Source organism: Aptenodytes patagonicus, chromosome 2 (assembly GCF_965638725.1).
Source record: "Aptenodytes patagonicus chromosome 2, bAptPat1.pri.cur, whole genome shotgun sequence".
NCBI classification, from domain to species: domain Eukaryota; kingdom Metazoa; phylum Chordata; class Aves; order Sphenisciformes; family Spheniscidae; genus Aptenodytes; species Aptenodytes patagonicus.
The window spans coordinates 170,281,707-170,308,430 of record NC_134950.1 but is presented as its reverse complement, the minus strand read 5'-3'; the positions used below and the strand labels follow the sequence as shown (position 1 = coordinate 170,308,430).

At 45.3% G+C, this 26,724-nt stretch overlaps 1 protein-coding gene across 4 annotated transcripts in view; it reads left to right on the top strand.

The window, feature by feature from the left end:
* Positions 1-12,529, top strand: part of SNAP47 (synaptosome associated protein 47) — a 33,636-nt gene extending 21,107 nt beyond the window's left edge. For 3 of the 4 annotated variants that reach the window (XM_076332083.1, XM_076332082.1, XM_076332080.1), the window contains one exon: positions 6,712-9,309. In XM_076332083.1, the coding sequence (XP_076188198.1) occupies positions 6,712-6,858 (147 nt within the window). In that variant the 3' untranslated portion in view covers positions 6,859-9,309. Of the gene's footprint in view, positions 1-6,711; positions 9,310-12,372 lie in introns of those variants that run through there. The other variant, XM_076332081.1, reaches the window with a different exon arrangement.
* The last annotated feature ends 14,195 nt before the right edge of the window (positions 12,530-26,724 follow it).

Sequence of the window (26,724 nt, the reverse complement as noted above, 5' to 3'; positions counted from 1 at the left end):
ATGAATTAAAGGTATTTGAGGTCCTTATGTTGATAACTACAGCGTTTTTCTGAGCAGTTTCCTCTCTTGAGGATTATGATCTTTTATTCTTTGATTATCTGTAATGCAAGCACTTGTTTTTAAAAAAAAAAAAAAAATCACAAAACCCAGAAGGGCTCTGCTCTGTCCCCCTCATTACTTGTGCTGTGGGTAAGTCCAGCAGAACTTTTGAAGTGGGAGATGTAAGAGGAATTTGTGATGAACAGCCAAATAATTGTCGCTCTTCCTCTCTCCCGAAAAACAAAGTACTTGCAGTAATAACACTACTAGATGTTTTGCAACAAGCATTGTTGAATGATACTAATTTCCTTCCATTAGAGCTGGAAGTCCTGAGCATCTGCAGTTGTGATTGGGTGCCTGAGTAAAGGACCTCATCAGGACTTCATGAAGGGACGTTTATGTTAAAAAAAAACCCACAGAGTTTGTGGCAGTGTGAGCTGTGTTCCTTAGCTGTGCTATGTGCTATAGAGAGGGAGAAAGAAGCCTACGAAGTTCCTGTGGTCTCTGGCCGAGCCTCTGCCTACCGCCTTGCTCTGGCTGACATAATGGCACTGGGTGTGGGAGGGGATATGATAATATTAGCTTAAGGGCTGTGGTCGAAGGGGGGGAATTCACTAGATTTGAATTTATTTTGCCAAACCAGTGCTTTCTAATTTCCTAAACTGTTCCTGCCAAAGAACTGTTGCCCTGATATTTACTGTCTGCAGATCGCGTATGCCATAAAGACAGATATGGTATTAAAGAAGTTAATTCTGTAACGTCTGGGGGGAAAAAAACACATCCCAGTGCATATCTTTGTGATGTTTTCTTCCTCGATGTCTTCTCAGGTGTAGATGGCTCCATTTCAGTCCTTTGCTACTTTCAGAGTCTCTTCAGTGTTTATTTATGCTCTTATCGTGCCTTCATCTCAGGAAATCACAACCATTAGGTCAGAGGAAAAGCGTTTTGTTGAGGAACTGTTCATTCCAAGTGCTAAATACCAAATTTGCTCATAGGATGGCCTTGTTCCATGGCCTATAGCGATCAACAGGCAACTGATCTTAACAGACACATGTAATGATCGTGCCCCAGATTTGTTTTTTGGAAGGCACAATGTGGGGAGAGTCCTTACTGCAGTCCTTACAACTAACACTTTGTATTTGCTTGTGTGTAACTGAAGTATTTAATGGTACCAAAATAAAAGGTGGTAGTTAAGCCTGTGGATCTGCTTGAGTATTTTTTCCAGACAAGACCAGTGGTATGTTAGTGGTACCATGAGTGCTTAGTACTCCCTGAGAAAGTAAATAAAATCAGACTTCTGTATCAGTCCAAGAAGAAATAATGGGAGAAATCAGCCACTAAGATAGTAAACAGTGACCCTTCCGTACTGTCCTAATGGCCATTGGCTCAAAAGAGCTGGTGCTTGAAAATTTGTCTGCTTTTGTGTGCTTCAGATACAAGGGACCTGCTGTCCTGTCAAACTTGCCTATTCCAGTGTTTTCTGTGCTCAGAAATTTTGTTCTACAAGAGACAGCTTGATTTTCTAGAGCAGGCAGGAGCACTTTTGCTAGTGGCTGCTGTAGAGCTTGGCTGTTCGTACACCAGATGCAACTCTGGATCAAGCAGCAGGAACGTCTGTGCTTTGCATAGCTACAGGCAAGTGCTGATAGCGGCAATCCCAAACAGGAAGCATCTTAAAGCAACATAAATCCATAGATTTTTGTTACGGCAAGTTGCGCTTGTCTCATGAGGCATTGGTAAATGTCCTCTAGTAGATTGTGTTGCAGTGGTTTAAGATGTTTCTGCTCTCTGCTGTCTCCCTGCTCATTTCCAGGTGCAGCAGGAGAGCCTGTGGACAGGCCTCTTAATATTTTCAGTGCAAGATCACTCAACTTAATCCCTATTATGGATTTGAGTTTATAATGGGATTACGAATTGGAATATTTTAGGTGTTGTCTCCCCTTCTTGCTCACCTGCAAATATGTTCAGCACAGAGGTGAAGCACCGTATTAAATCATGACAAGTGATCACCGTCAAAACCTCTGTTTGCACCCTGGTTCAGAGTACTGCAAGTGACAGTTTTTTGTTTCCTAATAACAGGTGAATTTGGCTGGGGAAGCTGCATTCAAGAGCCATTTCTGGCTGTATGTGCTCTGCTTTAGCATTTAGACCTCAGTTGCACAGGGATAATGGAGTGGATCTCAGGGAGGATTTCAGGGAGTTCAAACTACAATTGGCAATACTTCCTGCACAATGGCACTTTCAGTATCTTATCTTTACTGCTGGATACTCAGTGTATCGGGATGGTAGATCATATTTCACAAGCTTTAGCTAAATTGCATTATTATGATGGTATCTCAGGACCCAAACCAAGCTGAGGTCTCCATTGTATGATCTTTAGGATACAATCTCTGGTTGTACAGTGCCTGACACTGAGTTTAGGTCTTCAGGTGGTGTGGAAAAATGATAAAGTAATAGGGCGAAGTACTGAGTGGGTTCATGGGCTTGGAGTCCTCTCCCGTCATTCCGTTTGTGTCTGTGTTGTGACTGTCTCCAGCTAAGCTGGTTGCTCGGCTCTCACTTGAGCCAAAGCAGAGAGGAGCGGGCAGCCCTTGAACTCCTCCTTAAGCAGGTACATAAAATAGAGCGGATGAATCATGACCTAAACTGCACTGCATTGTCTAGGTCCCCATAGTCTATACAAGAACTTGGGGTGCATAGCTTGGATGGACACCTCTTCTCCCAGCAAGGCCCAAGTCTGCTGTAGTTGAACAGTTGACACCAGGTGGATTTGGAGAGCAGTGACAAATTTGCTTCCTTGTTTTTCTACAGCAAGAACTCTGTGCGTGGGAATACTAGGTAACTTGCCTGAAGTTGCACAGAAAATCTGTGGCAGAGCCACAAGGATAAATCCGACTTTACAAATTACAATCCGGTGGCATAAATCTGAGGCTGTTTCTACGTGAGATTGACCAGTGCTTGAGGAAATGTGCCTTTAAAATGCATCTCTGATGGGCTCATACCTGCTGTTTGGCTTTGTGTAACAAATAGTGTTTCACGCTGAGTTTTCATGTCTTGGTTCACCGTCCAAATTACGTGCTGGCACCGAAGGCACTGCTGCTCTGAGCAGCTGACAGAACTGGAGCAGTGATAACTAGACATCTTGCCATCATTTTGCTTTGCAAAAATAGTAGTGACCAGCTTTGGCCAGACTTCAGATTCCAGTAACTCTTTCCAGCAAGCTCTGTGGGCTGTGCTGGAAAAGCATCTTAACCGTTTCAGGTCCCATTGGACTGATTAGCAGCACTCAGCTTGAACGGTTGAAGACTCTGACAGACAAAGGGTTAAGGGATTTATTACCAGACTCTCTTAGGCAAAGAGAATTAACAGATGAAAGTGAGCCGCTTGCCTTTTATTTTTGTGTGTGAGTAACCGCATCGTCATTGCCCGCTGCGTTTCAAGGCAGAGCCTAATTGGCAGGTGAACTGAGCAGAGCCCTGTAGCCGACTGAGTTTCCATTTTACTGCTTTCGTATTTTAAAACCTTTTCTGTTCTCAACAGTTGTCTTTTTCTGTATTATAAATGTTAAGTATGCTCTAATGAATGCGAAGCCTATCAAAAGTAATCTGTTTTGAAACTAAAAATAAACTGTTTTTCATGGCAAACCTGGGCCTTTTTTGGCACAATTTTGATTTACAAATAAATTAGGTGCCTCTTGGAGAGGTGGGGAAGGGGGAGTGTCTCTGCTTCCTTTCTGCATCCTCTCGTGCCAGCCCCTGCTTTGCTGCATAGCCTTCTTGGAGGCTTGCACTGCATGTCACCACATTTACCTTACGTGCTCGCCTCAGTGGATTTCACAAACTGAGATGTGCTGGGTGAGGACATGGCTCAGGAAAGCTGAACTCGCCACACTGCTAAGGGTGCTTGGTGAAAAACCTCCAAAAGCACGTGCCTTGCTGCAGCAGAAGGTGGAGGTGTTGAATGGCCAGAGGGACCATTCTGGAGCATGTGTCAAGCCATGATCTAGAAGGCGTCGGCAGCTGCTGCTGCTTTTGTTCTGCTGTGCTGGAAAACAAATTTTGGGATGCTCTTGGATAAAACTTTTTAGTAAACTTGCTGAAAAGATGTCAGTGTGGACCATCTTTAAATCATCTGCAAATGACAAAGCACATGTCTTTTATGGCCATCCTTTAGGATATACTGAAGGTGTGATGTCTCCCCTCTCTTAAACTAGTATAAAGAATTAAAAGTTTATTGGAGTGGAGGCTGAAACCCTGTAATCTTCTCTCAGTTGAACATGGAAACTGGCCCTGCTCTTAGTTGGGTGGAGCGGACCAGAAGACCTTCAGAGGTCTTTTCCAGTCTTAATTATACTATGACTTTATGAATGGTAGGAGTCATTTCATGTAGCACTGGCTACTTTATGTATTTCTGTGTATGTTTGTATATATAAAATACATGCAGAAGCAGCTCAAAGGAAAGACTGAGGGAGAGCAGCCTCTGAACTTCCCATTTCCAAGTAGAAAAGTTACTTCCTCAGGGGAGGCAAGACCTTATTTCAGACCCATGTCCTGAATCATACACGATAGATCTGATCACGTCATTTTTCTTTTTGGTGCGTATCCTATGCATGTCTACCACCTCCAGTTTGGGGAATTCAGCCTCACTTTTCTGTTACAGTGAAAGAACCTGAAGTGTTTCATTGGGGGTGGAAACAGGGGTTTTTAGCTTGTAGTTTTGGTAAGAACAGAAGAAGGTAGATTAAGCTTGATCCATGGTTTGTTTTGTATTTTTGCTTTGGCAGCTAAATTGCAAAACCAGTTATTCACGCAGCTGTATTTCTAGCTGCTTGTGATTTATGGAAAGAGCTGAGAGATATGTTACGAGATAAATCTCACTACTGTGGCTGACGTCCAGCTTTAGACAAAGCATTTTGTCTGCATAAAATTCCCCTGCCATTCCAGCTAGATATGATATTCCTCGCTGCTTTTCTCAAACCAGTAACTTGCATAGCTGCAAATGATGGGACTGCTGTGGAATTCAGCCCCACGTGTGGATAAAGGGGCTGCTGATGTTTCACAGCAGCTTTCTGGGGGCTGATTATATATATTCTAAAAGGAAAACAAGAAAACAGAGTTTGCCGGTTGTTACGAAAAAAAATAAAATTAAACACGTATAGAGTACAATTCTTTTCCCCTGTTTTACCAAAAGCCACAGATTTATTTTGTTAAGACAGGCTGCGGTTCTGGTATCTTCAGTAGCGTTAGCTGGATGCTCATGTACCACAGCAGTTGATGTTGTGGGATAGTGCTGGGATAATTTGCTTTCTTGGAGTCTATTATTGCCATTGATTGGATAAACGGCTCTTATTAAGCAGGTGGTGTGAGGATATCCTCACGGACCCATCTGTGGATTCCTGAGGAAGCAGATCATGTAGGCCAGCAGTGACAGCGGAGACAACCCCTTTATCATCTGAAGCGACCGGGAAGCTGGATTTCCAGTCAGTATGATATGGTGCTTCCAAATCTCCTTCTGATACATCCGAGGGAAGGCAGCTGAGGCTTGCCTCTCAGGCAGGTGCTTTCAGTTCATGCAACCAGGCTTATTAAGGGAGTAGCCACAAGAGGGAAGAAAAGGCAATGATACTAACTCATGCCTTGGACTGCTGCTGAAAGGAGCCAGTGTTACAGGGTAAGGAATTAAGACAGATTCTTCTTGTGTTGTTTGGATCTCTGCTCTTGGACTTGGTTATGTGAAATGATGAAAACTGAAATTGAGTAGGCCCCGTAAGTCAGTGTATGGTATCGCTACGGATGTCTCCTAGCCTTAAGAATGCATCAGCCTGGCTTTCTCCTTTCACTTTAGAGGCTTCTGCCCTGTTTGAACTAGCATCTAAAGGCTTTTTCAGACAACAGGGTCTCCTCACAATCTTGGAGTAGCTCAGGGTGTTTGCTTGCAGTCCCACATACGAACAGTAATTTGCTAAGTGTAGTGTAAACTGGTTGATATGTAATATAATGCTTGCGGCCTGGAATAGAGCTGTAGCCAGTGCATCTGTTGTTTCTCATCTCGGGTACAGCCTGAGCCTCTTGGCTGCCTTGACGTCTGTTCATACCACACCACCCTCTAGTCCCTTGAAAATAATTTGTTTGGTTGCCCAAGTCTCACTTTTTCCCTTCTGCTCCATCCAATGACACTTCTTTCTTTAGTGGATTGTAGTAAAACAACGTTTTCTGTCCTTTGACCTGGTCCCTGCATAACCTTGCTACGCCTTCAGCCACGTGATCCCCTTCTGGCTTTGCACCAGCTGTGCTCTCTGTCTGCATCGGCTCTCAACGTGCGCAACATCCCAGGACAAGCTACTTCTCTAGGGTGCAGACATGCCAAGGAGATAATAAGAGAGCCAGCAAAAAGTTGATGTTTACACTGATTTTTACTTCTAATTTATTCCTCCCCCTTGTATAACCCTAACAGTTCAGGTTTGATTTTTCTGGTCTTTACTTCATTTAGTTCATCTCAGTTCAGCTTATCGGAGCAAGACCTGTGTCTCTTCACCAGCACGCTTCAGGGCAGACTCCAACAAATGATTTGGTCATTTAAAGCAATGAAATAACTAATTGCCATGGGTCTGTTATATTTCTCAAAGAACCGGCTGGTCGATCGCTGAAAGCTCTCAGTCTTTTCTTCTGACAGATACTAAAGAAACTGAAGGGCCTTGCCTTGGAGACAGAAGCCGAGCTGGAGAGACAGGACGAAGCTCTCGATTCCATCACTACCTCCGTAGACCGCACGACGCTGAATATTGACAAGCAGAACCGCAGAATAAAGAAACTAACGTAGCGCCCGCAGGAGCCGGTGGGGATGGTATCGTGAGGAAGAGGAGGATCGGGGAACTGTACTTTTCAAGACTGTTTCTTTAATAGACACTTTGATTGCGTGGGAGGTGTTTGCAATATTGTCTGGAATGCGATGCTGCTGTTGTCGAGTTCCTGAGGGTTTTGAAAATGTTTCCAAATCTAAAAAGGCCAAGACTTTTAATTGTGGTGAAACAATGATAGTAGATTCTTTACTACAGAAAATCTGTAAATATGAAAGGATGTGATATAATCTGAATCAACTTTTATGTGCTTTTTTATGTTACTGCTTTTGAAAGCTTTTGGTTTACTGCAACGAAGAAGTGAAGGAGAAATGAACTGCATATGAGACTACTTTAGATGATTACAGCCTATTAATTCTCTCTCAAGGTCTTTCTTTAAAATAGTTAATAGCTGAACTAAGGGCCAGATGTCCAACTGCAAGTCATTGAGGCTTTTTTTTTGTAAGTTAATGCTGAGGTGAACAAATGATGGTGATAAAGCCTTGTGTTCCCTGAGCAAATAGTTTTAATAGGTTTCAATCATGCTTTTAATGTACCCAGAAATTTTATGAGAGTAATGAAGACTTAGTGGCCACAGCTGCCTGTTGCCATGTCCTGGGAAATCAAGAGAAGAAGGTGAGTTGGTGTGTATGTATCGGTAGAGACATCTACTTATTGAGCAGATTTTTTTTTTTTGCCATTCGATAAATGTTTTGCTTGCTTAAGTCACTTATAAAAAGTAAGTGTCGAAGTTAAATACATGCTTCTGCTTTCCAAAAAGGGGCTGCTGGTCTTCGACGATCATCTACCCGTTTTTGTGTGTTTTATTTTTCCCCTTTAAACTGCACATGTAGTGAAGGAATTGATTTTGGAGTGGAGAAAGTGATTTTCTTCACGGGCGAATTTATTCAGTTCTTGGAGTTCACCGTTTGTATCCCTCGCTTGCACACAGTGGTTTTATAGTTTTGGGAAGAGCCTGACATGGGATGCAGTGTTCTCAGAGCGTCATGAACATAGTGTTCACTTAGTGTGGTCCCTATGTTGGATCTGGGCCACCGCATCTCTGGTGGATGTTAGTGGAAAGTCTCTTGTCCCTTTGCTTCCCTGTTCTTCGTTTTCCAAGGATCTCCCTACCATTCGTCTCCGACTCTCTAAATGGGAACTTCATGGGTTGTGGGGAGCATCATGTGGGTTTTGTGTGTGTCTACTCCAGATTCACAGGCCGAGGGGCCTATGGTCGGAGCTGTAGACATCTGTATAACATTTAGTAGTCGTGGTACATCCATCTATCTTGTGGCTTTCATTTAGTTGCGCTAACTGGTGGTGAAGCATTTCAAGACTTCTTGTAGACCTGTATTTCTAAAATAAAAGGGAATACTGTCAATTGTTGTCATAATAGGTTTTGTTGAGTTTACAGTTGGCTCCATCGAGACTGCAGGACAGTGGACACCTTTTCCCCTCCCATCTTACTCGATACTATGTAGGAGAGATTCCAGGTAATCCATGTATCTATCGCCTGTGGCAGAGAACTCCCATTTCATCAATTCCTACAGTTTACCAGCTATTTTAGTTCAAAGTAGCTGTTGTAATATGTCTTTTTTTTTTTTTTTTTAAAGTGTTTTTATATTAAAAAATTCTTCTTGTATTGCTTTCAAATACGACACTTTTGGTGCAATATTTTTAACTAGTGAAGCTTTGAACTGTTTATTCTACTGATAGTCGATGTGAAATTTTCCTGTTTCAGAGTAATTCAGCCTACCTTTTAAAGAAAGGTGCAGTAAATCACGTAGAGTATGTTGTTTTCAAGATGTTACTCTACCTTGTTTTGTATTACTACATATTAGTTTGTTAGTATTGGAATAGAGTGTACTTCTGCACTGCAAGTTCTTCATTTACAGTCCAAGTTGTTACTGGCATGCACTTTACCTACTTGCTGAATTTGGTGATTATATATACATACATTGTGTACTGTGAAATAAAATATTGTCTGGGGTTCTCTTGTTCGTTTCCGATACCCAAATCACTGTTGTTTCACTGTGAAAGGAAGATACGTTTACACAACTAATTATTTCAATGAATTTCAAAGTACACTTTGCACAAGATGTATGTTAACTGAACCTGGTGCTGACTGGGAACAAATCTCTACACTGAATTAGTCCAAACCAGGATTGCCAAAAGTAAATACTAATTACACGTCGTTTAGTTTAGCATTCTTTGTGCCATATTTTTTATTGTTGTGGTTTTTAGCTCTAGCTGTTGCATCTGATTCAGTATTTTGTGGTTTGTGTTAGTCCAACGTGTCCACGCTAAAGCAAAAAATTGTATTATTGTTTGTAAGAAGTGACCCAGTCTAGAGCCGTGCATTAGCTGAATTTCATGTGCCCGGAGGACTCTCAATCTGTAATTTCTTCTTATTAAATATCTTGGAATAGTGATCTTCTCTCTTGTATTCGCTTGGCTGAGAAGTTGCAGTAAAAAATACTCTATCCACCCCCTTGTCATACTGTGGAACAGAATTTAATGTAGCACTTCTTGTAGGGTTGGGTTTTAGGGTAGGCTTTTTTTTTTAAATTAAAAAAAAAGGGAAAATGTTAACTGTTGGAATATCATCAGTGTGAATGTCGGCTATCCTCGGCTGGACAACGAAGCGGGTGAATGTCAGCACAGCGTACGGGGCGGCTGGTACTCTGTCCTGGAGGCTGTGGCGTAGGAGCTGCTCCAGCCCTTAGTGGACTAAGAACTGCTTGGACATGTCACGATTTGAACAGCCTCTTGGTACACAAGCATAAAGATTTTACTCTGATCAAGGCTTCTCTTATTAGGTAATAATACAGCTTCTGTTATTGCCAAAAGTGCTTGGAGCCTCCTAAGTTCCCTTCTACCTTAAACCCAAGCGCTGTTGTTTTCCAAATCATGTCGCCGATCTGGACCCATGCTCCATGGGGGAAGGTGCAGCAGGTGACACGTGCCAAACAATATTCTTGTGCTTTGTTCTTCGCTGACGTAATTGTTACCTCCGTGAGGCTTAGAGACATACTTCTAGGGCAACGTTTGCCTTTTATATGCCCAGTTTGTTAGTTCTTTGCAGGTCTTTTACTACAGTGTGAAAAGTGGGGGGCTTTGTCATTAAGAGACTTAAGGAAAAAAAACTACTGAAAGAGGTTCTAACCTAAAAAATAAAAAGGTTTTACTTGGGAAGGCTTCTCAGCTCCTGCAAAACAGAACTAGATTGTACTGTATCATATGGTAGGTTTATAATCCGATGTGTGTTCCCGGCAGTGATGAGTGAGCCTGAAATGGCTGGAGCTTAAATGTATTTCTGCATAGGGGTTTGAATGTCTCCTGTGGAATCATTGAAACGCTGGTAATAAACATGGCACGTTGCAGTCCTCAGACAAGTGGTGTAAGGAGCTTTTTTCAGGCAATTAATTAATTTAACCAAAGCCTCATAATAGCTGTCTGTGTTTCCAAAGCCAGTGCTTTGAAACCACTGGTATGCTCTTCGCAGAAGGAAATGGAGCAAAGCTGCTTGCAAGTGTTGAAGCCTGCCTCTGGGAAGAGTGTTTGGGAGAGGAATTGGCTGTATTTACTTTTTAGTATGACAAACCATGGCAGCAGTATCCCTTGCCTCTGCTCGCTGTGTGTGAGCGATGTCAAACCTCAGCCTGGTAGAGGGGAAAAATAATTTTGTAATGGTCCTAGTCATAGGTTTAACAGCTGGGCTTTGCAGAGTAAACAGCGCTTGGCTCACCTACCGCCCCGGGCTCGCGTGTTTGTGACTCGCAGCTCGGCACGAGGCTCCTAATGGGGCTGCTTGGGCTGTCCGTCATGGACCTGGTGGGAAGCGTGCTGGCTTGGGCTGTGCCCAGCAGCCTTTTCCGTGTGGCGGAGGTGCAGCATGCATTTGCTCATCCCAGCCCAGAGAGCCCGTGCTGTCACTGGCGAGCATTTTGCCTCGTCAAGGTAAATGCAGCGCGTGGGGCCAGCTGCGTGCGAGCCAGGGCATACCGAGGACAAAACGAGCACCCTGGATTCAAGCCGCCTCCTGTTTGAAGTGGAAAAGTGTTTGCTTAATGGTTTAAAAGTCCAGCCTGGCTTCTGTCAAGTGGTTTAATTTTAAACCAGCGGTTTTTAACCCTCTTATGGTTTGGCAGCAGAAGGGTTAAAGTAGTTCAACACCAAAATTAAGAAGCCTGAGTTCAAGATTCTTTTCGATTGTTTCCTAAGTGTTTAATTAGATCCTGGATCATTCAGGCTGGGGCCATAACAGATGAAGAGAGCCAAACGGATGATGGTATTGTAAGCTATTGCCTTATAGCAGGCAGTGCACCTTGACCATACCAGCCTGATGCAGCTCCTAGTACGGAGTTAAGCCTTAAGCTGTCTGGTTTCCAAACGGTGCCTGCCTGGGTGTTAGCCACGTGCTCTGCTGCTCTCAGCTTTCCTGCTTAGCCCTGTGGATTTGGTGCAGCTCAGAGATAAACCCGTGGAGCTGGAACTGCCCTAGCTTCTTACGTGACAGCTAAACCGTTGAACCATAAGGATGCTCGTGGGAGTGAGACAGTATAGAATCATAGAATCATAGAATCATAGAATCATTGAGGTTGGAAAAGACCTCTAAGATCATCGAGTCCAACCGTCAACCCAACACCACCAGGCCCACTAAACCATGTCCCTAAGCGCCTCATCTACACGTCTTTTAAAAACCTCCAGGGATGGGGACTCCACCACTTCCCTGGGCAGCCTGTTCCAATGTTTCACCACTCTTTCAGTAAAGAAATTTTTCCTTACATCCAATCTAAACCTCCCCTGCCGCAACTTGAGGCCATTTCCTCTCGTCCTAAAGAGTAAAAGAGTAAAGAGTAGTAAGGAAGAGGGAGAGCAATGGGGCTTTTGCCTCTCAAAAGGATGGTGTAGGTTTGGGTGTAGACTCTGGTTTCACTGGTTGAGAATTTCTTCAGGAGCTGGCAGCAAAGAACAAGCTTTGGAGGGCTGGGTTTTATCAGGACGGCACGGGGAAACAGTGCTTGAGATTTCTGGAGGGGGCAGTTTGCTCTGCTGGGTGGGATGGGACTGCTTCAGAGAGGAGAAGGAAACCTGAGGTGGAAGATCTGCTCTTAGTCTGAGCTGGTTTCATTTCTGGCACTGCTGCAGGCTGTCAGCCATGCATATTGCTTGGGATTTAATTCAGATCCTCTCTCTTGGAGTTCATGCTCACTTTGGGCATGCTCCCTTTGTATCAGCTGAAAACGAGGATCTTTCCTCTTGGTGTTTCAATTGCTTATCTGTAACACAGCAATATCACTGTTTCTCATCTCTTCAGTACCCTAAAAAAGCTAATAATCTTGAGTCCTAATTTATGTTAAAAGTGCCCATCCTAGTGTGGAGCTACTTTGGTAATTAGGGGAGCAAACCCAGCAGTTCTGGATATTATGAATGAATGTTGAACCCGCTGGAACCTCCCTCTGAGTGAATTACTGGTCCCCCCCATTTCACAGGTGGTGGAAACAGAGAGACCAGACCGTTGACAGATTTAAGGATCAGCCTGCAAGGAGGACTAAGCCACAAACTGCGCTTAAGTCTCTGAAGCATAGGATTAGGAGCAGGACCATCTTCTAACACTCGGTGAGGCTCATGAGGCTTTTCATCATTGTGTAGTTATTTACCGTAGGCTTGTAAAGCGCTTGGCTGCTTAACATTTTGCTTCTAGTTCAGACAATGAGCGTGTATTTCAGTTCTGCTTCAGCGCATAACGTCTGCGAGGACTCCTTTAGTCCTTTTGAGAAAGAAAGACCTACTCGGAAATGTCCTGATTTCTTCCATATGGCACGTGTTTTTAATGCGATGCTTTGAACGGCGGTGAATGTTGTTTAGAGCCGTAAGGACGCAAACAGAGACAGGAGAGGGTAATTGCAGGTGTGCAGCAATGCCAAGGGCTCCCTTCCATGACGGCATCTCCATTCAGCCCTCCTCGTGTTGCCAAGCTGCCGAATGCCAGAGGCTGGAAAAGGAATCCGTGTTTGGTGAAACGGTTTCCAGGACTTGAATTCTCCTTTAGGAAATGAACCTCTTGGGCTGCCTCCATTCTTTTCCTTGTAACTTCTGCGTAAAAAGTAAACCACACTGCAGGCTTGCATTTTTTCCTCTAATACACTGTATTAATCATGTATATTTAACACAGGGCTTGGGCTGAGTTTTCGACTGGGCTTGCTGGGTATGCTGCATGGTGAATACCAGAGGGTATATCAGCTGTAAGTCATCTCGCGGCATTCATAAAGTTGTGTAAAAATCACTGCCTGCATTGTACAGAGGTGGTAATAAATTGGTATGTACCATGGTAAGGCCTCAAAATATATATTTGCCTAAATAGACCACATGATTTCTAGTACAACTGTTTCCCAAGCCTTCACCTTTAGGTAAAACGATTCTGAACTGGAAATGGTGCTTTATAGGAAGAGAGAATCAAGGAATCAAAGTGCCATCAAGCGATGATGGATGCACCAAACCTCTTGGTCACCTTTTCTCCTGCCTGTGGTTTCAGAGGACTTGCAGCTCTGACAGGCTTCACATGAAGCTGCCTAATTCTGGACTCTCTTGGCCAAGCCAATAGTTTCAGCTGTCATTGGTAATCCTACAGCACACCAATGCCGACCAGAATTGGAGCATCATCTTCCTGGTTAGAAAGCCCCTATCCCATCCCACAGACCACAAGAAGAACAGTTTTCCTTCTGTTCCTTGGTCATGTTAGACTGACTTTAAGTGTAACAGATCCCTTACGACTTGCTAATCAGTGTGCTGTCTGAATGCAAGCTTTTCAGGAGACTGCGTTTATAATGCACGTGTCTCTATGCTTTCATAACTGCTAGAAGTGATATTGTGGTGATTTTTTTTTTTCCCCCCATACACATCAAGCGTTCAGCTTGACAACTAGATCCTGTTCCATTTGGAACTACTTAATAGATTCCAGCCTTTTCCTGCTGCGCTGTGGGTGGAAGTAAATGACAATCAGACCCCGGGTTTCATGCCACATTTTTCTGTCTGGATTCCTCTTCTTCCTCCTGAAATGAAAGAGCCAGATCTTGCAGCCTGGCGGTAAAGCAAGCCGAGGAGCTATCTGAGGGTGTTACTCTGTGAGCTCTCAACAGGTCAGCTGCTCTGATCGTCCATTTTTATAGTCTTACCCTGTGGTAAATGTTGTTTATACGTTTATGCCTCTTGATGAAGATGAAGGCATTTGCATTTGATGGGATGAGCAACCACGTACAACTACCTTGGAGCTGCAGATGTGCCCTGGCTCATCTTATCTTGTGTGGAGAGTGTCGAGTTCCAGCCAAATCCTTGATGTATCAGGTAAGGATCAGTTTCTTAATCTAGTGCCTCTTTTCCCATTCACGGCAAGAATTCGTAGAAGGGAGTACAGGAGGGAGGAACGAAGAGAACTGGAGGAAGGAAAGGATGGACATGGATGTTGGAGGGACCATTTGTTCAGTATCTTCCCACAGGCTGAAAGACTCCTGCCGAAGTCACGTGCTACCTGTTTGTACATTCAGGCCTCCGGTGCCATCAATGCTACTACACGTTTAAACACGACAGGGTAATGGTTTTCACTCCTTTTTAAAGTGTGTGAATAATTTTGGATTTGGATTTTTTTTTTTTTTTTCCTTTTTCTATTGGAATCTTCAAGCGCTGTTTCCTAGCCTGTGGAAAAGGTGTGCCATTCCACACCTGCTTTTGTTGAAGGCTAGTTGGTTCCTGCTATACCTATGGAGAGTTTTCAGCACAAATTATCTTTGCGGTCCCCAATAGCTTAATCCCCTTTTCTCTTCTTGTTTATAAGGGCATTTTATATAGAACATCTCCCATCCAGTGCTCTCACTCTGTCAAGCTAACGTTCATAAACAGCCTGATGAAGAGGAAAACTGTTTGTTCCCAGGAGAGGAAGGAATTTCTGGGTGTAAAGTTGATACCTAAGAGAAATTTATATCCAGTCACAGCTTGATCAGAAATTTCCCATGGGATCTTCCCTCCGTATTGAAATGCCTCAATTCTCCCACTGGGTGTTATAATTCATCCTTAGCCTGTCTTTAAGTTACTTAATGGTAAACCTTTGGGACATAGAATCACCTGTCCATTTGTAAACTCCTAGCACAGTGGGGCTTTGGTTGCCACTGTAGTATGAACAACAGTAATCTCAGCTGAGCTATTAGTAAGTTGGTGGAGGCAGGCCCCGGAGCAGCTGCCCACGTCGCACTGCAGCACCTTATCCAAGAGTTCCTTCTTTTGTCCTTGACCGTATTAGCAGAGTGCTAATATTTGTCTTCAATTTATTCACTGCTCCTGTGTGAGCTAGCTTTGCATGTTCAGATGTTTAATGATCACACTGGGGTTTGTGCAGATGAAGCTGTGGAAGAGGTGAGAGTTTATTTCACTGGGCTCTCAAGAGGTATTTTAAAGAGGCAGAATTTTTCCTTGGACACTAGATGTTCCTATTGCACTGGGGTTCGTGGATGAAAGGATCACTTCACGGTACTGCTAAGCTGTCTTTCAAGGCTGGTATATAGCCAGGATTCCTCCCGTTTGGTCTTAGGAACCGAAGTGCATGGATTTTAATCCCGTGTTTCTTCTATAATCGTTGGGCAGAAAGTCATGGAGAGAGACTGGCACTGCCACTCTTCTAGATCAGACTCAGACGCCTGCCAGGAGCGCTGCCCTCCACTTCCATGCCTGCTTCTTGCAAAATCCTCTGCATGATATTCAGATCCCATTCCTCTTCCCATCCCACCTCGGGGTGGGGAGTGGAGATGCCCAACTGTTTCCCCATCTCCCTTTTGTCATCTCCCCCATCCCCATTCGGCCTTCTCCAAACATCTCCAGCCATCTCCTCCTTGGCTGTCAGTAGAGGCAAGGAGTAACAGCCTCAGGGTCTGAGTCAGTTTGGAGAAGTGTTTGCAGCTCTGTGCAATGACACCACACCTGTGTAAATTGGACACATTAATCTGAGAATAAAGCCAGGCTCTCATCGTGGTGTTCCCATGTGCTGGAACGTGCTGGAGCATGTTTGGGTTTATTTCACAGGGCTTCTCTTTCCTTCAGCGTGACACATCTGCCTTGCTCAGGACAGGGCAACAGGTTATTTCAGATTTGTCTTTTGACAGTTCAGCTTCCTAATTCTGCTCCAAAATAGGATGTGTCCTTCCATATCGAGTCCATGCTCAACTGTCCTGCCCGTGCTGCTCTGTGCATCCCATCCGACGCACTCATGGGGAGAGAGATGCTCTGTTCGGCAGATTTGAAACTGTGATGGTCCCAGAGGCTGGGTACAATCGGAGAGACTATGGAAACACCAGTAGATCTCAATTTCGATAGCTCCAAAACCATTACATGCAATTAATCTCTGACAGAGTAATTTCTACTGGATGTTTTATGGGCCTGAGGTTGACGTGTGAGCTTACACTCCATAACGCTGGGTGGGAAATTCCCACAGCTGGTTGGCAGCCAGCTGAGGCTTTCTCCAAGACAGTGTGTTTCTGAGTCAGTCCTGGGAACCTCTCATTTCAGCTGCCTCCAGTCCTTTGCGAGGCTGAGTGTGCCGTTCCCACCACAGAGAGCATCGTCCGGAGTCAATGCCCAGGAAGGAAAGGGAGAAAGGATAAGAAAACAAATTGATCGTTGTGTTTCTGAAGGTGTGGTGCACCATGATGGCCAGGCTTCTTGGTTTTTGTTTTTTTTTTTTTTTAAGCTTATAGCACTCTGTGTCCAAAGCATCTGGGCTGTCCCTTCACCAGGGGTCAGATTCTGATCTTTCTACTTGAACGCCTTCAGACTTCAACAAGGATATTTAGACAGAAAAGTCCTGTTAATGGCATGCTTTGGTAGCAGACTCTTCCCTTTTATATCAAGAGAAGCTTCTTCTTGGGTCCAGTGCAGGAAGGCCATCCAGGACCCTTTTGACTTCAATAAGGAGCAGTTAGGCCACTGGAAAATCCATTCTTGGGACTCAGGAAATTTTTGGGGCATCTAATTTTTTTTAAAAGATCTGATGATGCAAATTGGGATGGAGGGGAGGTATTCCTCAGTATTTTGGCAGATCGATGAAGGCTGTCCAACCTACTGAATGTTATATACTCTGGGTTTTTAGTACTTCCCTCCCCTCCCCTCCCCTCCCCTCCCCTCCCCTTCCCTTCCCTTCCCTTGAAATGGAGCATTTCCATTTGAAATCTAGAATGAAACATTTTAGAAAGAGCAAACTGCTACATCCTCTGTGCGAGGCAGGGTGCGAAGTCAACCTGCTGTCTCCGTAGTCCTCACTGAGCAACGGCACCATCAAATGCTTGCATGCATTTATTTATTGAATTTCTTTCTTGTTGAGACACACACGTATATAAAAGTAGGCCAAAAATTAATGTAAAAATTCCTCTTTTGCTTTCACTTCTTCAGCTGTTCAAGGTGACTCTTCTTATGTGGTGTAAAGGTGAATTTGCACTGAAAGCACTTCAGTTTAACTTGTGGTCTCCTTTATCATTAAAGGCCATTTTTTTTTAAAGCTTTGGGGCCAAAACCTGCACGCTGGTTTGCGTGACCAGACCCTGGTTGCCTGATTTCGTTGTGCTGCAGGGATCTGCTCAGGATCTCGGAAACAAATGAGTTCCAACAAATATTCAAATGAATGGATTAAAAAAACCAAAGCAACAAAATAAAATCGGTCTTTGACACAAGCGCCGGAGCCTGGACTGCCCTTTCCCAGACAGATAAATGCTGGAAGATTGTGGAGTGCTCAGGTATTTTGTTCAGTGAGACTCACATCCTTATGTAAGTACACAGACATATTTCTTTTATGCATTCATAAAAATACAACCTAAAGCAGCATGCTGTTTGAATGAAAGCATAAAACGGATCAGCTCCCAATGCAGACTGTTTTAGAAATAATCTTTTAAAAATTATTATAAGCAAGAGACTTCTACACCATCCAGCTGTAAAGTTTTCCAGGCTATGTGAGTTACTGTGTTCTCAAATCTGTCATTTTTACCACAAGCACCATGCAATTTAATTTTTCCCTTCAAATGCCAGCTCCCAAATTTTAGTCATTAAGTGAGAATCTGATTTTTTAATCCATTTGCAGTTATTGAGGTTGCAGAGAAGCTTTGGCTTCACAACAGCTTTGCAAACTTTTCAAGACCAAAAAGGCAAGTTTGGGCATTGATTTCTTTTAAAATTCAGATTTTTCTGCTGCTTCTGTAACTCCAAGACCGGTTCAAAGTTAGGAAGCTGATGGTCCTGTGCTCCTCCTGTAATAAATCGATGGAGAGAATCTCCTCCGGAGAACTTGGAGCAAACGCCTCCTTTAAAGCTTAGGGGGCTTTCTGCCTGCCTGCCACTGAGGCTGGCTTTCTCCTTGCGCTTTGGGGTCAGCCCTGACTGTTGCAGCAGGAGGAGTTGTACTTGCCCTGTCCTTAAGTGGTAAAATCTCCCTGCTGAGGAGGACAGCGGTGATTTTAGGACTGGGCTGCAGGTGGGCGCTTCAGTGCCAAGTCCCCCCCGCCCTGCAGAGCATCTCGGCAGCGAAATCCAGCTTTGTTCCAGGCTGCACTTTGTTAACGTAAAAGCATTAAGTGCGATAGGTGACCTAGGAGCGTGTTACCGCTGGTCAGCAATCCCTCTCGCTTCGGCACGACACTTAATCAGGTGTTTGAGTCCCAGTGCGTTTTAAGCTTACCCTAAATCTTAAGCACATGTTTAAGTGTTTTGCTGACTACGGGTGAGATTTAATAACAATGCCTGGCTTTTATATAGCACTTTCCATAAATGTCACATCGTGGGGGTTTTAGAGCCAGTAAATGGGCTGGATGAGCAGACAGTGAGGTGGGTTGAAAACTGTCTGAATGGCCAGGCCCAGAGGGTGGTCATCAGCAGCACAAAGTCTAGTTGGAGGCCAGTAACTAGCGGTGTACCCCAGGGGTCAATACTGCGTCCAGTCTTGTTTAACATCTTCGTTAATCATCTGGATGATGGGGCAGAGTGTACCCTCAGCAGGTTTGCAGATGACCCCAAACTGGGAGGAGGGGCTGATACTCCAGAGAGTCGTGTTGCCATCCAGAGGGACTTCAGCAGCCTGGAGAAATGGGCTGACAGGAACCTCATGAAGTTCAACAAGGAGAAGTGCAAAGTCCTGCCCCTGGGAAGGAACAACCCCAGGCACCAGTACATAGAATCATAGAATAGTTTGGGTTGGAAGGGACCTCTAAAGGCCATCTAGTCCAACCCCCCTGCCCTGGGCAGGGACATCTTCCACTAGATCAGGTTGCTCAGAGCCCCGTCCAACCTGACCTAGAATGTTTCCATGGATGGGGCATCCACCACCTCTCTGGGCAACCTGTGCCAGTGCTTCACCACCCTCAGCGTAAACAATTCCTTCCTTATATCTAGTCTAAATCTACCCTCCTTTAGTTTAAAGCCATTCCCCCTTGTCCTGTCGCAACAGGCCCTGCTAAAAAGTTTGCCGCCATCTTTTTTCTAAGCCCCCTTTAAGTACTGACAGGCTGCAATAAGGTCTCCCCAAAGCCTTCTCTTCTCCAGGCTGAACAACCCCAACTCTCTCAGCCTTTCTTCGTGAAAGGGAAGATGCTGGGAGACACCCAGCTGGGAAGCAGCTCGGCAGAAAAGGACGTGGGGGTCCTGGTGGACACCAAGTTGAACATGAGCCAGCAATGGGCCCTTGCGGCAAGGAAGGTGAATAGTATCCTGGGCTGCGTTACGCAAAGTATTGCCCGCAGGTCAAGGGAGGTGATCCTTCCCCTCTGCTCAGTGCTGGTGAGGCCACACCTGGAGTACTGTGTCCAGTTCTGGGCTCCCCAGTAGAAGAGAAACATGGACATACTGGAGAGAATCCAGCAAAGGACCGCAAAGATGTTGAAGGGACTGAGGCACCTCACATGAGGAAAGGCTGAGAGAGCTGGAACTGTTCAGCTTGGAGAGGATCTTATTCAGGCTTGGGGGAATCTTGTTAATATATATAAACACCTGAAGGGAGGGTGCAAAGAGGACGGAGCCAGGCTCTTTTTAGAGGTGCCTAATGCCAGGACAAGAGGCCATGGGCACAAACTGAAATGCAAGAGGTTCCCTCTGAACATCAGGAAACACTTCTTCACTGTGAGGGTGACTGAGCACTGGCACAGGTGGCCCAGGGAGGTTGTGGAGCCTCCCTCCTTAGAGGTATTCAAAAGCCATCTGGCCATGGTCCTTGGCAATTGGCTCTAGGTGGCCCTGCTTGAGCAGGGGGCTTGGACTGGATGACCTCCAGCGGTCCCTTCCAACCTCAACCATTCTGTGATTCTGAGAAATATCAGCCGATGAATTGTAAATGGGAAAAGTGAGGCACGAGATGGTACAATGGCTTGTGTAGCAGCATACAGCAGTGTCGTGGCCAAACCAAAAATGAATTCCTTCCTTCCATCCCAGTGGATTAGCCACCATGACAGGTGACTAACAGGTAACTGTACAGGTGTGCTTGCCTTGCCCCCAGAGGCAGTTTGGCTCTGGGCCCCCCTTCCTGCAACGGGCAGGGGTCTGGGACCTGTGCATAGCGCTCGGGAGTGAAAAAACACACCAAAATCTTGGTACCGCTCAGTGCATCTACTCCCCCGTTGCACGACACATAGGTGACAGCTAGGGGAAGGCTGCAGCCAGAATTTGGCTGCTGACCTGTCCTCCCAGCCCTTGGGGCAGGGATGCGAAGCCTTTCTGCAGAAGGATCCCAGGACGTTTTGTCTGCTTAATGCCAGCCACCCAATTTTGCTTCAAGGGCACGGGAGGCAGGGAGAGGCTACCAGGCCAGCTGAGAAAGGATCACTTTTTATTTGTGTATTTATTCTGCTCGTTTGCTGCACAGATAATGCAGGAGATGATGGCATCGTGCAGCCTGGGTAGTGCTTACCCTGGTGCAAGCAGTGATGCCACTGAACTTGAAATCCCAGCTGAAGGGATGGTGCCACAACCAAAGGTACCATCAATGGTGTTTTTATCTTTGATTACCTGACCAATTTCAGGAGTTCTTCTTGAACCCTCCTCCTCCACCACCTCCACCATAGAATCATACAATCATAGAATCATTGAGGTTGGAAAAGACCTCTAAGATCATCGAGTCCAACCGTCAACCCAACACCATCACCCACTAAACCATGTCCCTAAGTGCCTCATCTACTCGTCTTTTAAATACCTCCAGGGATGGGGACTCCACCACTTCCCTGGGCAGCCTCTTCCAATGTTTAACCACTCTTTCAGTAAAGACATTTTTCCTCACGTCCAATCTAAACCTCCCCTGGTGCAACTTGAGGCCGTTTCCTCTTGTCCTGTCGCTTGTTCCTTGGGAGAAGAGACCGACCCCCACCTCGCTACAACCATCCAGCAGAAAGAGGTGTGGGAACCTGAGCTCCCAACCTGAGATAGAGGCTCCTTTGGGTGCTCTACATCTGCATAAGAGATAGTCCCAGTTTGGGAATTAAATAGCAAAAACAAGGACAGGAAAAAATAACAGGGCACGTGAAAGAAATTACTGGGTGACCCAGCATGGCTGTGCAGAAGGACTCGTCCTGCAGAACCACGCTGTGCCTGAGTGCATGCTGCGGCAGGCCGAGACGCCCAGATTTGCCCTGCTTTCTTGATTTTTGCCTTCAGAAGGGTTTCGGGAGGACTTCAGAGATACAGGCTGTATTTCCAGCTTTGCTGGGCAATGCACATCCAGCATTGTGTGCCTCAGTTTCCCTGCACATCACATGGCGCTAATGTCATTGACCTTCAGAAATGGCTTTAAGGCTCGTAGTTGACGAGGGACACGATAGGATCTCAATATTATGATTTATTGTTACATTTATGTTCTGAGCTTACTGGTGCTATCCAAAGACCGTGTTCATCTCTTCTCTTTTGTATCAAGCTTTTCTTTTCCTATAGTGGCTGCAATTGCCCTGATAAGTGATTTTCTAGCCTGTGTCAATATATCTATAGAAATACAAACCATTGCGGTTTCTGCTCAGGAAATGAAAGCATTCCATCATTCTCCACGCTAGCCGGGAAATGCAAGCTGGTCAGCTGGATCAGCATCCCCAGGTGCCTCCTTGGCGCTGGCCGATGGCAGGGCCTGAAAAACCATCCACGCAGGCCACGGTGGAAAGCCACGTAATGAAGTTTACAGTGTCCTTTAGACGGGTGGCTCAAGCGCTCAGCAGAAAATGAAGGGGTTTTGACTTTCTGCCTGTGGCAGGTGGAAGGAATTTGCACTCAGATGTTAGTAACAGACGCCATTCTCCCTTATGATTTTCTCTGCATGCTCAGGAAGGTGTTTTCAGCTAATGTTTGGTATGTTGTCCCCCTGGGATTCCAGTTACTTTTATTATAATAGGATTTTAATTTTAGCTTCTAATATGAAATTATGCTGGTCTCCAGGTACATGAGAAAATAATTTCCACACCAGCTCTCTTCCATGGCTTCATAACCGTGAGCTGCAGCTGGGCGGGATGGGGCAGATGGGAGGCCAAGAGCATGGAGTCAGAGGTGAAAAAGCGCAGAAGGTGAAATGCGTGGCTGATGGTGCTTCAGCACGACTTTCTGAGACCTCCGTCTCCAGAGGGATTAATTCCTGCTCTTAGTAAAAGTGTTCACTCTTTCTGCAAGGGTCTTACCGTGCCAGGTTCTGCGTAAAGGGGGAACGATCCTCGCCATTGCAAATGGCTGTGCCTTACACCTGAGTTCATCCCACCTCACTGTAGACACATATTTGAGGCATCTACGTGATAGCTGTGGTCACGTTAGGATTACTGCATAGTCAGTGAAGAGAGATTAGCAGCTCCAGAGGGCAATTCAGCCTGCCCTGCAGGCATCTGGTCGCAGTTGTCTCTCCCCAGTGACTACAGAAGAGTAGAGGATGCCTACAGTCCTAAACCTAGATCTTAGGTGAGATAATCAGACCCTGAGCGTCTAAATATTGCAGAATCAGACTTTCGAACTAAAGCAGAGGAGCTCAGCATCACTGCAGAAAGGATAGATATTGCAAACGACCCCCAAGGGATCCAAATCTAGTCAAAGTTCAGTGCACTCAGCGTTTCAAAGACTTGGCCTCAAAGTCAAAAGGCAGCTCAGAATTCTGAAAAATTAATATTTCAGGCTGATGTAATACACTCAGACTAATTCCCAGCTATTATTGCAAATGCAATATACATTTACACTCACTTTTAAATTTCTCACTCTTATTACAAAAATAAAAATCTATGGGTTTACTGAAATATTAAAACCACATCAAGTGGGTTGAAGCTCGCTGTTACTATTGTTTACACTGGCCAAAAAATCACTTCTGATGCCTTGAATGAATCCAGCAAAGCTGCAAAGGATTGTGTACACTCAGATTGATCAGAATAAACACTGTAATAGAGCAAGTCACAGACAGAGTGACGGAGACTCAATGGGACGTGAAAACAGACTGTTCAGTTATTTCAGCATAACTAATACACAACTATTCCTATCATTTGATTTTGTTCTCTCCTGACAGTCAAATATGTGACCTGAAATTAAAATGTACAGCTGTGCTCTCAAAATGCTTATTATAAAGGAGTTTAAAAAAAAAAATTCTGAATGATTTTCCAAAAATTGGGTGGCATTTGGGTTCTCAAAGGCTTCATTGACCCAAAGTTGACGTGTTCAACAGTGATGAAACACAACTCTCTATTTCTTGTAGCATTTTAAGAAGCACTTTCACAGTACTGGTTGGTTGAGGTTTTCTGTTAAGGAAAATAGATATATTCCAGTAACAATTTTCACACTGGGGAATTTTAAATAAAAAACAGTCATTCAGAAAACATGACCTGTGGTCTCATGCTCCTCGTCTGTGTACTCCCTAATTTCAAAGGTCCTAGATTTGTAGGTTCCAGTCCCAAGTTATACTGCGTTTCTCCCGGCCTTGCTTTTTTAAGAGACTGGGAGGGAAAAGCAATGCATCCCCTGATTATGCTGCTTCATGGACACCTGCGGGTCTGTAGACTTTTTTGGTCCTGTCTTCCAGACATTGCTGGGTGTTTGAGGTTCTTCAAACATCATCTTGGAGGTCACGGACTCATCGTATTCCAGGCAGGCAAACTTCAGAGTCAAAGACATATTTGCCCAGGTTCTTCCAGGTAACCTGGACTAACTCCAGATCTATTGTATGTACTAAGATCTGTCTTCTCACATCTTTTTTTATTTATTTTATTTTATTTAATTTCATTTCATTTCATTTTAAATTTGCAAAGTAAGAAGGGGTACCGTCTCCCCCCATGGCATTCTTCGAACGCCACTCCTATCAGCCACAGATCTCTGTGACTGTGTTTGACCTGCATTCTTTATGCATCCCATGAATTTTGATGTATTTAAAGTAAGTTGGCTTGACGTGAGCTGGAACACGCAGCTGAACCAGAATGTTTCAATCATCCTGCGGTTTGGAGCTGGCTGGTTTAATGTTATAACTGAGGGCGCAATATGGAATCCATTGAAAAGCCCGTAATAACGTTGGAGCTAAGCAGATGAGAATATAATTATTTTTGTCTGAATGACCAAAAAAAAAAAAAAATCTAACCTAGTTCAGCTTGAATCAAGGGGACGCCACTCCCAGAATAGTCTGGCATCCAGTTCGGCCAGGGTGGTGGACGTGTTGGAGGAAGGTAGCCTGAATAAAAGGTGGTGCCACCTTGGCAGATGGCACCAAGAAGGTCCTGTGTCCCAAGTGCCTGTCGGCGGATGTGAGGAGAGGTAACGAAAGGAGCCTGGTCCAAAAAGGGCCAGCAGACATGAGGGCACACAACGAAGCATTTTTCACATCATGCCTCAGTTATGCAAGGACTTGAGCTCCTTCACACCGTGTCCTCCCGTCCCCGTTTTCTCCCCGCGGCAGGTGCATCGCTCGCTGCCTCCATGCAGAGCAGCCATCCCAAGCAGTCCCTGCTGAGGGTTGTTGCCTGCACGTTGCAGTTCTGCTGCAAATTCATCTGCCTTCTCCTTTTCCTTCTTTAAACATCCCGTTTGGCCCACCTGAAGCCACAAAATGCTTTGGCTGTAGAATCATAGAATCATTGAGGTTGGAAAAGACCTCTAAGATCATCGAGTCCAACCGTCAACCCAACACCACCATGCCCACTAAACCATGTCCCTAAGTGCCTCATCTACTCGTCTTTTAAATACTTCCAGGGATGGGGACTCCACCACTTCCCTGGGCAGCCTGGTCCAATGTTTCACCACTCTTTCCGTAAAGAAATTTTTCCTCATGTCCAATCTAAACCTCCCCTGGCGCAACTTGAGGCCGTTTCCTCTCGTCCTGTCGCTTGTTCCTTGGGAGAAGAGACCGACACCCACCTCGCTACAACCTCCTTTCTGTACTTTGGCAGTTGGTTTGCTGTGCCAGTCTCTGTGCTGTGCTGGCCTGCTCTGCCCCCCAGATCTGCTTATCTGCAACCCAGCTGGCGCGTGTCCTGGGGCACAGTTTGGCAAGAGGGTTAAAAGCATTGTATCTGTCCTGCCTGTAAAATCGGTGGTCTTCCTCTCCCTCTGCAGCTCCCAACCACTGCACCTTGCTCAGTTGTGGGGGGAGCCAGATGAAGGAACTGACCTGGCTGCAACCTTAGCCAGGAAAAAAAATACAAATAAATACCTCCCATCCTCATCAAGAACCAGATCCAGTGCATCCTGCAGCCACCTGAGCGTTAGTGCTGGCACGGGAAAGTTCCTAGAATTAAGAGGGGCGGTGGGGAGGAAGCATCCCCACAGCCTTAGACCATTTAAACCATTGTGAAACCAGAGGTTTCATGTCACACCTAATTTGGCAATGGAGGGAATGGCCTGCTCCTTCCTCCCCGTGGCCCCAGCCACTCGTTCCCTTCCTATCCCTTGTGCTGGACCTCCTAATTGCACAGCCAAGAGGTGAATGCGATCGATGAACTGATCTGATGTGAAACTCCTCAGTTTTCTGTCTGATCCGACAGTTACTCTGATTTACCATGTGGCTGCACAATTGCTGGAGTATCAAAACTGAGAGTGTCAAAACCACATAGCTGGAGAAGGAGAAGGAGAAGGGGATGGTTGTTGCCCACAGGAGCCTGCAATTTACACCAGATTCAGCGTAACATCAACCCACACCCCGTGCTGCAGCCAGGAGGACGGGAAACGTGTATCAGCTGGCTCAAGTGATGGAGCAAGGTAGTTTGACAGCACAGAGCTCACCATGGGCAGAAAAGTCAGACCATGAAGCTAAGGCTGTGGTTCCAGTTGCTACCAATGGATCCCCCATGGCCAGATGCCGTGCAGTACAGCAGTACAATGCTGACCCAGGTTAGGAAATACCTAATGACCTGGTGAGGTCATACCTAAGGATCTGCTGAGGCTGCACCTCGAATACTGTGTTCAGGTTTGGGCCCCTCACGACAAGAAGGACGTCGAGGTGCTGGAGCGTGTCCAGAGAAGGCCAACGAGGCTGGTGAGGGGTCTGGAGAACAAGTCTGATGAGGAGCGGCTGAGGGAACTGGGGTTGTTTAGCCTGGAGAAGAGGAGGCTGAGGGGAGACCTCATCGCTCTCTACAACTCCCTGAAAGGAGGTTGTAGCGAGGTGGGGTCGGTCTCTTCTCCCAAGGAACAAGCGACAGGACGAGAGGAAACGGCCTCAAGTTGTGCCAGGGGAGGTTTAGGTTGGACGTGAGGAAAAATGTCTTTACTGAAAGAGTGGTTAAACATTGGAAGAGGCTGCCCAGGGAAGTGGTGGAGTCCCCATCCCTGGAAGTATTTAAAAGACGTGTAGATGAGGTGCTTAGGGACATGGTTTAGTGGGCATGGTGGTGTTGGGTCGA